Source organism: Mustelus asterias, chromosome 12, assembly GCF_964213995.1.
Source record: "Mustelus asterias chromosome 12, sMusAst1.hap1.1, whole genome shotgun sequence".
Classification (NCBI taxonomy): Eukaryota; Metazoa; Chordata; class Chondrichthyes; order Carcharhiniformes; family Triakidae; genus Mustelus; species Mustelus asterias.
In genome coordinates this window covers 21,468,754-21,485,465 of record NC_135812.1, presented here as the reverse complement: position 1 = coordinate 21,485,465, position 16,712 = coordinate 21,468,754, and the positions used below count along the sequence as shown (strand labels likewise).

The following is a 16,712-nucleotide window of genomic DNA, read 5'->3' as shown; positions in this document are numbered from 1 at the left end:
AGGTTGGGGAAGGAAACTGCAGGGGATCTGTTTTGGGGCCACTGCTGTTTGTCATTTTTATTAATGACCTGGATGAGGGCGTGGAAGGATGGATTAGTTAATTTGCGGATGACACTAAAGTCGGTGGAGTTGTAGACAGTGCGGAGGGAAGTGGCAGGTTACAGAGGGATATAGATAAGCTGCACAAGAATGTAAATGGTGCAATCCAAATTCAAGTAATTTCATTTGCAGATGATTAATGGGGTCAATAGACTACCTGATCAGCTATAACAGCAAGTTTACGTTTGTACCATTTACTGAGTGCTATTTAGCGTTTACAATAAAAATATATCTCAGGTTTTATTCTTCAAATGATTCAAGAGATGTGGGCATAGCTGGCAAGGCAAGCATTTATTGCCCATCCCCAATTGCCTTAGATAAGGGCAGCACAGTGGTTAGCACTGCTGTCTCACAGTGCCAGGGTTTGATTCCAGCCTTTGGTGGCTGGCTACCTGTGTGTAGTTTGCACATTCTCCCCATGTCAGCGTGGATTTCTTCTGGGTGCTATGGTTTCCTCCCACAGTCCAAAGGTGAGCAGTTTAGGTGGATTGGCTATGCTAAATTGCCCCTTCATGTCCCAAAATGTGTAGGTTAGGTGGATTCGTGGGGTAAATGCATGGGATTAAGGGAATGGGGTGGGTAAGATGCTCCATCGGAGAGTCGGTACAGACTCGATGGGCCGAATGACCTCCTTCTGCACTGCAGTGATTCTATGATTCTGTGAGGTGGTGATGAGCTACCATTTTGTGTTGCTATTGCCCTACTGTAGACATACCCACTGTGCAGTTAGGGAGAGTGTTCCAGCATTTTGACCCAGTGACAGTCAAAGAACTATTCAAGTGAAAATGGTATGGGACTTGGAGGAGAATCTGCAGGTCGTGATATTCCCATGCATTTACTGTCATTGTTTTTCTAGGTTATAGAGGTTGTGGGTTTGGAAGATGCTGTTGAAGGAGCCTTGGTGAGTTGTTGCAATACATGTGTAGATGGTACACTGTTGCGACCCTGCACTGGTGGTGCAGGGAGTGAATGGCAATGATGTTGATTGGGTGCCATCTAATCAGGTTGCTTTGTCCTGGACGGAGCTGGGCTTCTTTAGTGATGATGGAGTTGCACTCACCCAGACAAGTGGGGAGTATTTCAGTATATCCTAACTTATGCCCTGGGGAGCCTGGAGGAGACTTACCCATCACATAATTCTCAGCCTCTGACATCCTCTTTTGCTACAGCATTTCTATGGGTGGTTTCATTAAGTCTCTGGTCAATGGTAACCACTGGGATGTTGATCATGGAGATTCAGCAATAGTAATATCAGTGATTACAAAGGGGAGATTACCAAGTTCTCTATTTTTGGAGGTGGTTATTTGTGCCAGACAACGTTTGGTTATAAGTGCCAGGCAACATTAATTGCCATGCATCAGCAGAGCTTGAATATTGTCCAGGTCTTGCTGCAAACAGGCATGGACTATTTCACCATTTGATCAGTTATCCAGAGGTATTGTCTTGTAGGCATGAACCTGCGAACCTGAGTATGAAGTGACTCAAGTTTAAATACAATGATTCTGAATGACTGTTTAAAGGCACTTAATTGGCAGTTCTTTTTGAACTTCATGGATAGTTACAATATAAATAGCCTACTTATTTTCAATTGTGAGAATCTATCTTGGGTCTTCAAAGAGAATCTGTATGTAGCCTTTAAAGTGAGCTTGTTAGAACCTCTTAAAAGGATCAACCAAGCCAGATAAATTCTGTAAGTAGTATGAAAAAGAAAGCAGTGTGTTAGAAAAATCTTAGTGTATTGTAGTGGTTCCAGCGTATTTTTCTTTGTGCTCGAGGAGATGGTGTTGTTCAACAATTACAATCAAAATAAGTTACTGCTATTAATCAACTGCTTTAATACTTTTTAGTAATTGTTTTTTCCAAATCTAACACCGTCTTCTGCCCATGACTTGGGCACCAAATCCCATTCAGCCATCCCTGTACTCACTGATCCTCACTGGCTCCTGGTTAAGCAACACCACGGTCTTGCCACGTTCCATCTCTGTAATCTCCAGTCCCACAACCCGACCGGGGAATTTTCACAGTAACTTCATTGCAGTGTTAATGTAAGTCTACTTGTGACACGAATAAATAAATTTAAATCCTCTGCGATAGCTGCGTTCCGTCAGGTCTCTAGATCATCAGAATTTTAAGTTTCCTCATTGCTCTCAGCTGTAGAGAACAGGTTCAAGAATCTCCTCCCTTAATCTTTCCTTTTTTTCCCTTCTTTAAGACAGTCTGTGAAACCCAAGTCTTTGACCAAGTCTTTGACCAAGCTTTGGTGATCTGTCTAATATTTCCTTATGTAGCTCAGTGTCAAATTTTGTTTGATAACACTCTTGCCAAGTGCCTTGGGACATTTTATTACATTAATAAATACAAGTTGTGGTGGCAGTTAACATCTTGTACATTGCTATTCTGTGTCTTCCAAAAATAATGAATGTCTGGTAAAAGAATTGGATAATATAGCTATAATCTGCAAAGGCTTTTCTGCTTCTTTCCCAGATACGTTATGAATTTTTGCACGGATGTTAGTGAGGAAAAATACTTTCTGGGAAATGGGGAATTAGTTGCACCGAATGGAGTGGTCAAATGCAAAAAAATCTGCAATACCAGTGAAAGGTCATCCAAAAGTAAGATCCCTACAGTGGTCTAGTAATAGTGGTATAGTAATACTTTAAAATAATAATGAAGATGAACACTGTAGAAACAACAAATATTGAAAAGGAATGAAACACAAATATTGGAAGAATGTGTGTAATAAAAACTAATGCGGGTAAAAATTAGTCTTCAACAATAGCATGAAAGGAACATAAAGCAAATCAGCAGCCTGATTAAGTCATGCCAAATTTTTGATCGACTTCAGTAGAGAATGGGACGGGATGTGAACGGGCTGCCAATTCACCATCATTGTTTTTGCACCCATCATCAAAGACCAATCTCACTCCTTATGCAAGGCTGTAATCTGCCATGGTTCTGGTGTTTCAGGAGGCTTCACTATTGTTTAACCCCCATTGTATGGAATAGCAGTACATCAGGAATAGGAGTTATGATTTTGCAATAACTATTAAGGTTTCTATATTGCCCTGCAGACAGAAAAAGGTTACAAAATGCTTTACAAATTGGACAAAGAATAGTGGATTGAATGCAGGCTGAAGAGCTGTTGGGGACAGAAGACATGGTTGAATAGAGGGCCATGGTGGGTACAGGTGTAAAACCTAACAAGGTGAAGGGGGTGTGCTCACAGGATGCTCCTTCCTGTGCACAGGCATTAGTTAGCAGTCTGGCTTTAAGGGGATTAACTATTTTGTTTGATGCGGAGAGAAACATATTTTGAGTTCCTTCAGCCTCACCAGGGTAAACCTCAAGTTCTGTAACAAACTCTATAGAATGATGTTTCTCAGAAAAATGAGCATTCAGCAACTGGAAATTTCAAAGGAAAAAGGAGGAAAATTAGACATGTCAGCACTTCATTCATGGTTAAGGCCAGTCTGATACAAGTCTGTGAACAGATAAGCAAGCCTTCCTGTCTTAAACAAGGGTATTGCGACTTAAAGAAGCATATCAGGGTCCCATGCAGTTGTCAGACCCCAATTGCAATCTTCAGGTACAAATGGACAGAGCGCAATCATGCCCATTTGTGCCCAGTGGTGTGCGTCCTAACCAGCAGTCCTTAAAGAGACCATTGGTAGAGATGGCCCGGGAACTTTATTTTTGGTGATGCATACACAGGTCATTAATTGACTCATCTGAGGCCCACAGACCCCACAACTGTCCCTTCTTCTCACCCAGGCACTTTAGACCAGTTCAAGAGGAAATAGGAAGCGTATGTAAGGATGAGAAATCAAGGTTCAGTTGGGTCGCTTGAGTGTTACAAGGTAGCAATTAATGAGCTAAAAAAAAAGGGCTTAGGAGAGCTAGGAGCGGGCATGAGAAGTCCTTGGCGGGTCGGATCAAGGAAAACCCCAAGGCTTTTTACTCTTGTGAGGAATAAAAGAATGACCAGGGTGAGGTTAGGGCCGGTCAAGGATAGTAGTGGGAACTTGTGCATGGAGTCAGAAGAGATAGGAGAGGCGATGGATGAATACTTTTCTTCAGTGTTCACCAAGGAGAGGGGCCATGTTTTTGAGGATGAGTGTGTGATACAGACTGATAGGCTGGAGGAGGTAGATGTTCTGAGGGAAGATGTATTAGCAATTTTGAAAAACCTGAGGGTCGATAAGTCCCCTGGGCCAGATGGGATATATCTTAGGGTTCTTTGGGAGGCAAGGGATGAGATTGCAGAGCCTTTGGCTTTGATCTTTGGGTCCTCACTGTCCACGGGGATAGTGCCAGAGGACTGGAGAGTGGCGAATGTTGTTCCTCTGTTCAAGGAAGGAAATAGGAATGACCCTGGTAATTATAGGCCGGTTAGTCTTACTTCGGTGGTCGGTAAGTTAATGGAAAAAGTCCTGAGGGATAGGATTTATGACCATTTGGAAAGATGCAGCTTAATCCGGGATAGTCAACACGGATTCGTGAAGGGCAAGTCTTGCCTCACAAATTTGATTGAATTCTTTGAGGGGGTAACTAAGTGTGTAGATGAAGGTAGAGCAGTTGATGTCGTATACATGGATTTTAGTAAGGCGTTTGATAAGGTTCCCCATGGTCGGCTCATGAAGAAAGTAAGGAGGTGTGGGATAGAGGGAAATTTGGCCAATTGGATAAGTAACTGGCTATCTCATAGAAGACAGAGGGTGGTGGTGGATGGAAAATTTTCAGACTGGAGACCAGTTATCAGCGGTGTACCACAGGGATCAGTGCTGGGTCCTCTGCTATGTGTGATTTTTATCAATGACTTGGAGGAGGGGGCTGAAGGGTGGGTCAGTAAATTTGCTGATGACATTGATAGGATGTAGAGCTGGGCCGAAAAATGGCGGATGGAGTTTAACCCTGATAAGTGTGAGGTGATTCATTTTGGTAGGACAAATTTGAATGTGGATTACAGGGTCAACGGCAGGGTTCTGAGGAACGTGGAGGAACAGAGAGATCTTGGGGTTCATATCCACAGATCTCTGAAGTCTACTCAGTCTCTCCTCATAAGGTTGTCACTCAAGTGGATAGAGCCGTGAAGGCAGCCTATAGTGTGTTAGCGTTTATTAACAGGGGGTTTGAGTTTAAGAACCGTGGGGGTTATGCTGCAACTGTACAGGACCTTGGTGAGACCACATTTGGAATATTGTGTGCAGTTCTGGTCACCTCACTATAAGGATGTGGAAGCATTGGAGAGAGTGCCGAGGAGGTTTACCAGGATGCTGCCTGGTTTGGAGGGTAGGTCTTATGAGGAAAGGTTGAGGGAGCTTTTCTCTTTAGAGCGGAGGAGGATGAGAGGCAACTTAATAGAGGTTTATAAGATGATGAGGGGGATAGATAGAGTGGACGTTCAGAGACTATTTCCTCGGGTGGATGTAGCTGTTACTAGGGGGCAAAACTATAAGGTTTATGGTGGGAGATATAGAGAAATCATAGAAACCCTACAGTACAGGAACAGACCATTCGGCCCATCGAGTTTGCACCGACCACAATCCCACCCAGGCCCTACCCCCATATCCCTACATATTTTACCCACTAATCCCTCTAACCTACTCATCTCAGGACACTAAGGGGCAATTTTAGCATAGCCAATCAACCTAACCCGCACATATTTGGACTGTGGGAGGAAACCAGAGCACCCGGAGGAAACCCACGCAGACACGAGGAGAATGTGCAAACTCCACACAGACAGTGACCCAAGCCGGGAATCGAACCCAGGTCCCTGGAGCTGTGAAGCAGCAGTGCTAACCACTGTGCTACCATGCCGGAAGGACGTCCGAGGTAGGTTCTTTACTCAGTGGTTGGGGTGTGGAATGGACTGCCTGCTGTGATAGTGGAGTCGGACACTTTAGGAACTTTCAAGCGGTTATTGGATAGGCACATGGAGCACACCAGAATGATAGGGAGTAGGATAGCTTGATCTTGGTTTTGGACAAAGCTTGGCACAACATCAAGGGCTGAAGGGCCAGTACTGTGCTGTACTGTTCTATACTGGAGCCAGTCGAATTCCTACCAATTCAGAAATGGAAAGCTGCATTGGAGCAATGGGTCTGGAAAGTAGCTCAGGTCTCAAGATCTACTGACTTGGTGCCTGTTCAAATGGAAGTCAAAGCTGTCCAACGTGCTAACCCAACCCTCTCCTTACACGTCCCAGGTGTTACGTTAGCATCCTCCGTTGCCTGGAGACAGTTCAGCTATCTGACTAGGCTATTCTTTTTAGCTCATTTTGATTTCATACCAGCAAGTATCTAACAGAAGGAGTGAGTTTCCATCGGCATAATGATCAATATGCTACCATGTCATTTATACCAGTTTCAAACTGAGACAGACGCGTTTGGCTCAGTAATCATGATGGTTGTGCTTTGAAACAGTCTGATGCATGGCTCTCTCTCATGTGCCAGGCATGTCTTTTCAATAATATTTTTCTTTTATAACACACAAAATACTACACAGGTGCAATTTTATAAAGTAGCAGAAAATTATGATGCAAATTCTGATAAGGCACTGTATTAAACAGGAGTGGTTTTCTGTATTTTTTGTTTCAAATGAAGTGTCTGTTCTAATCTGTCATTCCTGTATTGATATGCCCTGCCACTTTCTTCTTTGCCACCCTCATTACCACATAAAGAAATCATTCTCTTGTTTTCAACCAACTGCAAATGTTCAAGGGCTGCATCTGCTGATTTCTCAGTTCTCCCGCTGAATTCTGATATTGGTTCTCTGTTACAGTTAGAAAAAAAAAAACAAAAAAGGTTTCTTTGGAAAGAGCAAATTCACCATCACCAAGTGCATCCCAATGAATCTCAGTAGCTTTCTCAGATCTTTGGGGTGCCTGCCTTTCACACCACTTAGCAGGATTCAGATTGATCCCTGTCACAACCAATCCTGTCAAAGCCCATCTCAGGTTGCCTCTTGAAGCAGTCAAAGGCCTGTTATCATCAGTTCAGTAAAAGATCAATCCAGCACAGAATGAGAACATAATCAGTCATTGATTGATCCTAGCTCCTTCAGAGACTGTTAAATTTCCCCTGTGAATGCTTTCCAAAGGGTTAAAGGCCAAGTCGACAGCACTTTCCATTTTTCTGCTAAAATGTGTCTGTACATTTATTTTCAAATATATAGGGCTTGGCTAAAATTTTCTCCAAATAAATACTGAAATAATTCTAATAATTAAATGACACAAGTAATATCTGACCGGCAACTGCACATTTTCATGTCATCCCATATGCCAGTCAATTAAACAGGATTATAAAATTAATCTCGATTTGTATCATTCTGACCAGAATTTATGGATGATACTACTAGCAAAAACAAATAAAAATTAAAAAATTGATAAGATGACCAATTAGCTGCATCTTAAAGAGATGATATTGTGCAAAACACAGGTAAATGGGAGAGACTAAATTGCAGAAATGTTTCAAAACAAGAGTAAGGGGTTAAAACAACTGGGGGGGGGGGGGGGTATTTGTGATTTTGGACCAGAAATGAAAAATCAAGTGAGATATTTAACAGATAGCTGATCCGATCACCTGTTTTATGCTATTTTCTAAAGTCAAAATCTCCTACCTCTCAAGTGAAACTTGTATTGAGATAGAAATATACCTCTACATCACAATAGGATAGCTGACTGCATACATATGATCTTATCTCTGTTGGATAAATCCTGTATTTAAATAGCCAGATCTGCGGGCAACTGATGGCATCACTAACCGGTAAAATCGCCAGTCTACAAATTTGCAGTTGTATCATATGCCTCTTGTTGTGCAAGGGAATAAATGGGTTGCAGTCTTTCACAATATGACCACCATGTTGCACAGGGGAGCCCAGGAGACCGACATGGGTTGGTGCTCAGCTATTAATTTAAATGAAATGCACAAAGGTTGCTCTGTCAAGATTAGAACAAAACATTTAAAAAAGCATTGCAGGGTCTTTAGAACTCTCCAGGCTACAAACTTTAAAGGGATCTAACTGAATGGCGTTTTTGATAAATGCTCTATTTGGAAACTAATATAGGTGTTAAAATGTATCACTACCTCACTCACATTTCATGTTCCAATAATGAAATGACATTCTTCCCTCTTCCCCAGACTAAAAAATATCACGCAATTTTCCTTGGAGACAGTTTTCCTTTGAGACAGTTCCCCAGTCCAAACTCCAGTGGGACCCTCAGAAGAAATACTTTATTAAATCCAAAATATATACTTTTAAAACTCTTTTGTTCTTCCCTGTTCAGTTTCTCAGTTGTGCGTGAAGCCACTTGCTCTTTGGAACCTGACCAAATTGGACCATCCATGTGCAAGAAGCATATTCAATCACGGATGTTACAATATAGCAATCAGGAGAGGCAGCACTGGCTGACTATCCCCTCACCGGCTAAGGGACAACATGGTCAATTGCAGTGTCTTTAAAGTTGCTCCAGCTGACTTCCGCTAACTCAACTGAGAATGTTGGCATTTATGACTCAATTTTGTGCCGCATACAATTTAACATGCAGGAACTTAGTGAATAACCATCTCCCGCTGACAGAAGCGTTATCTTTTTTCTTTTTACCCAACCAACAAGCCAAGTAAGAGAAAAAAAATAATGTTAACAGGGGCTTCCATTGGAGCTTGATCCCAAACCATGTTGATGCTCAGAATATTGTCTGTCCAGCAGCTATGGTTTTTAATATCTATGGTTGTAAAACCTTCTGGAATTATACCAGAGAAGATAGAAAGCTGGAGAGCTCAGTGCTTTTAGCAGGTTGAGACTCCCCATTCCTAAATTAAAGTGATTAGTAGTTGGTTCAGACTAAAGTGGTCCCTGAAGAATGCATGGCGTGCTGTTCAAATATTCAAATTGCCGTCAAAGAGTGTGGGGCACTCATGAGAATTGATGCCTGCTGGCCAGCCAATTGGAACACTCCATTTTAATTAACTATCTTCATTAAACTTATTGGCAGTCAACGAAAAGACCTCTGGCTCTAGGCCTTGATAATAGTTGGAGCTGGTGGGGTTGCCAGAGGATGATGGACAAGGAATTCCCCCTAATATAAATGAGAATTACTGAAGGTGCCGAAAAAAGTAGGATTTGCTCAAGGGAATGAATGGAAATACCATTTGTAAATGGGGAGAATCAGCTTCAAATCTTGTCATAAAGTAGGGAAGCTATGCTAAAACCTGTATAAAGCTCCAGTATGGCCACAACAAGAGCATTGTGTCCAGTTCTGATCACCACAATTTAGGAAAGATGTGAGGGTCCTTGAGAAGGTGCGGAAGTGCTTCAGGGATGAGGGTATTTAGCTACAAGTTAGGTTCAAGAAGTTGGGACTTTTCTGCTTGGAATGAAGGAGATTGAAGGGGAAATTTGTTAAGAGGTGCACAAGATTATGACAGGTTTAGTTAGACAAGGTAGTCAAAAAAAAGCTGTTCCCATTAGCTAATTGTACCAGGACTGGGGGAAAGAGAGCTTTACGGTTTTAAGCAGGAGATGCAGTGGGTATGAGGGGAAGATTTTATTTTAAACCTAGCAAGAGATGGAAATGGAGATGATGAATTATTTCAAAAGGAAATCAGACAGACATTTGAGGGAAATAAACTTACAGGGCTATGGGAATGGAGCAGAGAATGGGACTACTGAGTTACTCTACAGAAAGCCAGTATGTACTTGATGAGCTCAATGGTCTCCCTCTGTGCTACTAAAGCACTGGTCAATATAAAATGTTGCAAACTGGATAAAAACTTTGGAACTTCAGATGTTTCACATTCAATGAAGTGTAGCCACTGTTGTCAAGTAGGCAAACATCTGAGCATAAGAGATCATCCACATCAAATAAGACGAACGACCAGTTAAGCGGCCTTTCAGGGCACTGTTTCAGTGGGAGAACCAAACCAATCCCAAACTGAGCTAAGCTGGAGCAACATTCTCCGAAATCCTGAGCCCGTGAATTATCACCACTTTGGTCCCAAGTAGGATTAAAGTTCTTGCCCATTTGTCTCCTCACAAGAACGCATCGCTCATCATCTCCATACTGGTGCCAGGTTACCAGCGTAGAGTTTGACAAGATGATCTGCAACAGACATTCAGTCTTTCAAGGGGTTAAATGGCTCAGAAATTCTCTGTAATAAACAGTAAAGCCTGAAGTATGTGGTGAAAGACAAATGGAGCCACTACTGGATTCAGCAGGAACCTCGGTCTAACTGCTTGTTTGTAGCAAATGGAGTGAGGTAAACATCAAAGGTCAGTGATCCAGAATAACCAGGAGTTTGGAAAAAATCTTAAATTAGCCATAAAAGCAAAATTATGCAATTCTTTGTGCGAGAGAGCTTCTACAGGGCTGCAGTAGCTGCTCTCCTTCCATTAGGCCGGGTTTTTAACAATCAAATTCTTTGTTGAGAGCAATTATGACTCATCCAACTGCGGTCTTTATCAACAGCTAATGCTTTTACAGCTCTTGAATGCAAGTTGTTCAAAGTGACAAGCTCTTTCGCTTACTTAAACTGTGGTTTGAAAGGACAGCTATCATTTTTTGAGCATTTTCCTTCTGTTTGTGTGTTCAAAATAAATAAACAGTGAAGAATTGATGGGGGTGTTGTTTTCCTGTGTTGTGCCAGGAGCTTCTTTATCATGCTCGTTTAAAATGTAATCCCATGTTGGATTTCCTGTAGAGCACGATTTTATAAAAGTACCTCACAATGTGATTCTGCATTCAAATATTATCTATAATTGGTTGGTTTCAAAGTTTGAACTATTAGAAATGCATATACTTTTTGAAAGAAATTAAAGCGATTAACCTTTTCTATACTCTTCTGAACCAGCTCGCTGCATTCATCCCCAAAGAGGAGTACACGTGAATAGATTGCTTCAAAGTGGTATTTTTTTAGTAACGCACCAAGGGAGGTACAAAAACAGTCCACTGGCAGTTTGGAGTGGTGGAGCTGCATATTCGTGTGGGCCTGCCCCCCCCAATAACTGTTTGAGCTGTCAGAGAAGGTCAAATGGTCATCCTGTATGAAGACCCAAATGTGGTTGCCCGAACAGGAGGGGGGGGGGGGGGGGGGGGGGGAGGGGGGGTCTGTACGTCATGGAGAGAACCTGTCAAGTTACATTCTGGCAGCCTCCTCTTGTTTGGGAAAGGGTTCCATGATTTTGACCCAGTGACAGTGAAGGCATGGCGATATAGTTCAGAGACAGGATGGTGTGCGGCTAGGAGGGGAACTTGCAGATGGTGGTGCTTCCATGCATCTGCTGCTCCAATCGATGGTGGAGGGAGGGTATTTTTAAAGATGGTGGATGAGGTCCCTATCAAGCAGGCTGTTTTGTCCTGAATAGTGCCGAATTTCTTTATTGTTGGAGCAGTTCTTTTTTTTACTCATCTAAGTTGATAATATTCCATCACACTCCTGACTGGAGTGCATGGAGATTGTGGACAGGCTTCGAGGAGTCAGGAGGTGAGTTACATAGCATATAATTCCCAGCCTCTGATCAGTTCTTGTAGCCACAGTGCTATATGGCTGATCCAGTTAAAGTTCCAATCAATGGTGTCCCCCAGGACATTGATGGTGAGAGATTCAGTGATGGTAATGCCATCTAATGCCAAGGGGGAGATAGTTAGGTTCTCTCTTGTTTGAGATGGTCATTGCCTGGCACAAATGTTACCTTGCCACTTTGTCAGCCCAAGCCTTAATGTTGTCTCAATCTTGCTGCACACAGGCATGGACTGGTTCAGCATCCGACAATTTGTGCAAAGTATTGAACATTGTCCTCACCTAATAACAACTGCAGCTTTGGCTATATTAGTCACAAAATGGTAGGAACATGGACCACCACATTTTCTTATTCTCACCAACTCCTCCTTCAAAGCAGTGATTCCTTACTGGAATACAGTTTCATTGCACTGATTACCCTCTCTATTTTCTTCTGAGTATCCATCATCTGTATATAAGCCTTGACATAACCTGTCAATAAGCTAACCTACAGAGAGCAAGCAGTGCTCTTGGGGAGTCAAACCTGAGGCCCTCCTGATCTGCAGAGCTTAATGAATCACTGGCTCAGGTTTCCAGGGGAGTTTTTTTTTCAAATTCATGGGACGTGGGCATCACTGGCTGGCCAACATTTATTGCCCATCCCGAGTCTCCTTTGAGCTGAATGGCTTGCTAGGCCATTTCAGAGGTAATTGAGAGTCAACCACATTGCTGTGGATCAGGAGTCACATGTAGACCAGACCAGGTAAGGACGGCAGATTTCCTTCCTTCAGAACATAACAAGAAACAGGAGTAGGCCATCTGGCCCCTTGAGCCTGCTCCGCCATTCAATAAGATCATGGCTGATCTTTTCGTGAACTCAGCTCCACTTACCCGCCCACTCACCATAACCCTTAATTCCTTTACTGTTCAAAAATTTATCTATCCTTGCCTTAAAAACATTCAATGAGGTAGCCTCAACTGCTTCACTGGGCAGGGAATTCCACAGATTCACAACCCTTGGTGTGAAGAAGTTACTCCTCAACTCAGTCCTAAATCTGTTCTCCCTTATTTTGAGGCCATGCCCCCTAGTTCTAGTTTCACCCGCCAGTGGAAACAACATCCCTGCTTCTATCTTATCTATTCCCTTCAGAATCTTATATGTTTCTATAATATCTCCCCTCATTCTTCTGAATTCCAGTGAGTATAGTCCCATTCTACTCAGTCTCTCCTCACAAGCCAACCCTCTCAACTCCGGAATCAACCTAGTGAATCTCCTCTGCCAGTATATCCTTTCTCAAGTAAGGAGACCAAAACTGTACACAGTACTCCAGTACTTAAAAGACATTAGTGAACGAGATGGGTTTTTCCGACAATTGACAATGGTTTCACGGTCATCGGTAGATTTTTAATTTCAGATATTTTTTATTGAATTCAAATTTCAACCATCTGCTGTGGCAGGATTTGAATCCGGGTCCCCAGAACATTTGCTAAGTTTCTGGATTAATAGTCTAGCAATAATACCACTAGGCCACCCCTCCATGATCTCGGTCAAGTTGAAGGAGTCTAGTCGTTTCCATATGAAAAAGGAGAGAAGAATTAGCAACTGATGCTTTGGGGATTCACTCGCACATCTACAAGAATTCAACAGCTGTACTGCCAGACAACTGGCAGCATCACCTTTTACAACCTTTTGGCTCGGGCAACAGGGCTCCAAAGATACGTAACGCTCTAAAGAGGTGAAGCTAAGTAAATTAACTGGGGAGTTTAAAAAAAATAATTGCTTGTTAATTTAGATTTGGTAACCATGACGGTAGATCATACAGATCACAATCTCACAAATGAGCTCCTCAAGTTGAGCCTAAGGCCTGTCACCTCCAGGCTGTAATCAAATTAAACTGTGAGAAAACTGATTTAAAATAATAAATAAAAGCTACAGTGTGTTAATGAATCAAAAGAATGCATTTAAATACGAGACCAGCCATCCATACGAAGGCTCTCCACAGGTTCAAGCATTAATCCATATGAAACTTGGGGGGGGGGGGTGGGAGTGGGGACAGGGATAGAAATTAAATTGTACACACCCAAACGCTCAGCCAGGCTCATGTACACGGGGTCCACTCGCCGCATTGTTTTCACCAAGTCTTTCTTCCGGAATTTGATCTCCACCGTCCCCTCTGGCTCCAGTACACCACCTCTGTAATAAGCAAAACCCATTTACAGGCTAATTAACCATGCAATTATTCAAGGCATAAATTAAAGTCACAGCATTTTTAAAAAAAAATATATAGTCTGGACCTTTGAATAACTAGGAACTCACTCAGTTCAAGAGGGGGAGGGGGAGGAGACAGGGGTGACATGCTTTGTTTCCGTTTTCCAAGAACCTTTCGCTACCTCTTGAGAACTGTGCCAATATTTCATTTCTTAAGATTCAATACTTGATTATTAATAGCAATTTTCCAGCTAGGTCAAGCTGCAATCTGTGGTTCTCAACAATACTTTCTGTATGAGAGATGGTGTGAGAACTTGGCAGAAACAACCAAGTTTGGTGAAAAGCCAGACCTAGATTAAAGCCGTCAAAAAAAAAAACTGCACCAAGAGGGCTATGTGGCAGAAGAATACCTATTCCTGTAATGCACAATACGAGTTTCACAGCAGAGATGCTGCTACAGCACAGCAACTTGGCAGTGCAGTGTCATGACTACAGTTGTTACAGATGGAGGATATGAGGGGGGGAAAAAAAAAAGAAGACGGGGGGGGGGGGGGGGGGGGGGGGGGGGTACGATGGGTGAGGAAGCACCAGCAAAAAACTGTTCCCATGTGTGAAAGGGAGAGAGGGAAACTACAAAAATCAGTCTGGCCATCTTTGGTGTCATTTTGATGGCCACTCACAGCGTCAACGGTGGCCTGAAGAGCAGGTTTTGGACCTCCTCCTCTAAATGCCAGAGGCCAGACTCTCATGCCCGGGGACAAAGCAGCAAATAAAAGGGCAGGCAGGCCAGGAAGAAAACAAAACAATCATAGAGCATGTCACTAACTCCTCTTGCAGACACTTTTCAGCAGACTGACTAAGAGCAATACAAAATGGGGGGAGTACAAGACCAGGGGCAGGTCACCCACAACCTTAGAGAACTAGACAAGGGATCACCTAATATAGATAAAACACAAAAACATGGAAAGGCAAATAACAATTACATTTCATCCATATATATAGATATATATTTTTTTATATATGTGTGTATATCAGCATTGTGACAGACACAATGCGAACAAGGCCAGCATCCTTCATTGCATGTAGAGAAATTGTGTGTGAAGTCAGACTGAATCAGTTCAGTCTCGGGAGTCTTACAGTTGTCAGATTACATTTAGCTTTCCTTTCACAGAACATCTAGAAACATGGATGCAGAGCAAAATTTTCAATGGGAATGGAAAAATAAAACACAAAAGACCATTCACCACAGAATTGATGAAATAAATGAGAACTGCCCACTATCCCACCCCACCCTTCCATGCGGCGGTGACTCCTACTGAGTCTTTATATTGTTCCAGAACTTTGAGGAAATCCAATGCACATCTCAGCCAGTCCTGCTTTAAATAAAAACGCTTCTTTAAGCCACCCATAAGAATAAGACTATTCATTTGCTGGATTTCAGTGGCTCAGTAGCACCAATTTTGCGACAAATTGGGCTAAATCTTGTCGGTAGTGTCCTGTGAGCTCCTGACTAACATTGGAGAACAGGGATAATTTTGTAATTTTTTTCACTTTCCATACTCATTTATTGTACATATTTGTTAACCCTGTTTGAAGGCACTGAAATTAGCATGTGCGGTTGAGGGACTATTTCAAAAACCCCAGGTCTGTGCTATCTGAACTGTGGATAACACTGTCCATTTGTTTAAAGTGAAAAGTGTGAACGGGCAGGTGAGTATAGAAAGGGTTAACCACCAGTGCAATCAGAGCTGCGTCGATTTCCATACCTGCTCTCCTTGTCGGCATACATCTCCATGTGCCTGGGATTGATGGTGGGGTCAATGACTACCCACGAGCCACCTCTCAGCTCTGCATTCGGGGGGATGTACACGAGCATGGGCTGCTTGTACTCTCGCAACCCATCGACGATGTATGCACCAAACTTTAGCACTTGATCATACATGTCTGGAGGGGAAGAAGAGAGTGGTTAATTTCACAGGGATTCGCATCCTATCAAACCACTCATGCTGAGACAACGACCCTGGTGTTAATTTCTGGTAAATTTCACGGCTGATTTCTTCCTGTCGTGGGTCACTGCTGGCCTGCCTAACTAAACCCTAGCATATGGATACCCCCCAACTAAATATTCAGTGAGTTTCATAATTTAATTTTGCATTATCTTGATAATCTTTTAGCCACATAAAAATGTGCAGAAGACCAATCCGAACGTATCTGGATGTGCTTTTTATCCAACTTGAATTGGACCTCCTAGGTCGTCGAGTAAAGAGTTTTCACTAATGTCAATTTTCAGCATAGCAAGAACTGCGTCTAATCTTTTCCTACTCATTACACACGATTTCGGAGATGCTTTACCCACCATCCAATTGGCTCCTTGCCGTGTGTGTGCACTGGAGAATGGTGTAATTGTTTATTTTCTTCCTCTGCTTTCCTTCCCCCACCCCATGAATAATCAAAGCGGTGCCAAGGAAGAAACTGCATGTGCATGTTTCTCCTTGTAAGTGAATGGAATTATTGGGCCAAACGATTTCAGAGCGGACCCTTGTGCTGCAGTGTTTTATTTACTGAGGCTATGAAAGGGTATCTTAAAGGGATACCATCACCAGTACTCTAGAAGTAACGTTGTTCCTGCATGCTCTGGGTGCCACAAAATTCTTTCTGGAGCGTTTAAAAATGCAATTTATTAAACCTTGACTCTCATCCTCAGGATCCCTTATCAAGGTATAAATCTCAGCAGCAGGGTGATTTATTATTTTAAAAGATTAAACAGCGACAAACATGAACATTACATTTATTCTGTTTCAGTTCTTTTTAAAATGCTCCTTTCCCTGCTATGTTCTATATTCACAGCCTAAACACAAATATTCGAAAGCAACGCAAGTGGATGGGATATAAAGTCAGTTAAAGCTGCG

The 16,712-nt window shown here is 42.5% G+C and overlaps 1 protein-coding gene across 1 annotated transcript in view; it reads right to left on the bottom strand.

Moving 5' to 3' along the window:
- Positions 1 to 16,712, bottom strand: part of acaca (acetyl-CoA carboxylase alpha) — a 267,266-nt gene that overhangs the window by 26,360 nt on the left and 224,194 nt on the right. The window contains exons 50-51 of the mRNA XM_078224912.1: positions 15,570 to 15,747; positions 13,676 to 13,788 (exon numbers count right to left, since the gene is read on the bottom strand). Coding sequence (XP_078081038.1) covers positions 13,676 to 13,788; positions 15,570 to 15,747 — 291 coding nt within the window. The remainder of the gene's footprint in view (positions 1 to 13,675; positions 13,789 to 15,569; positions 15,748 to 16,712) is intronic.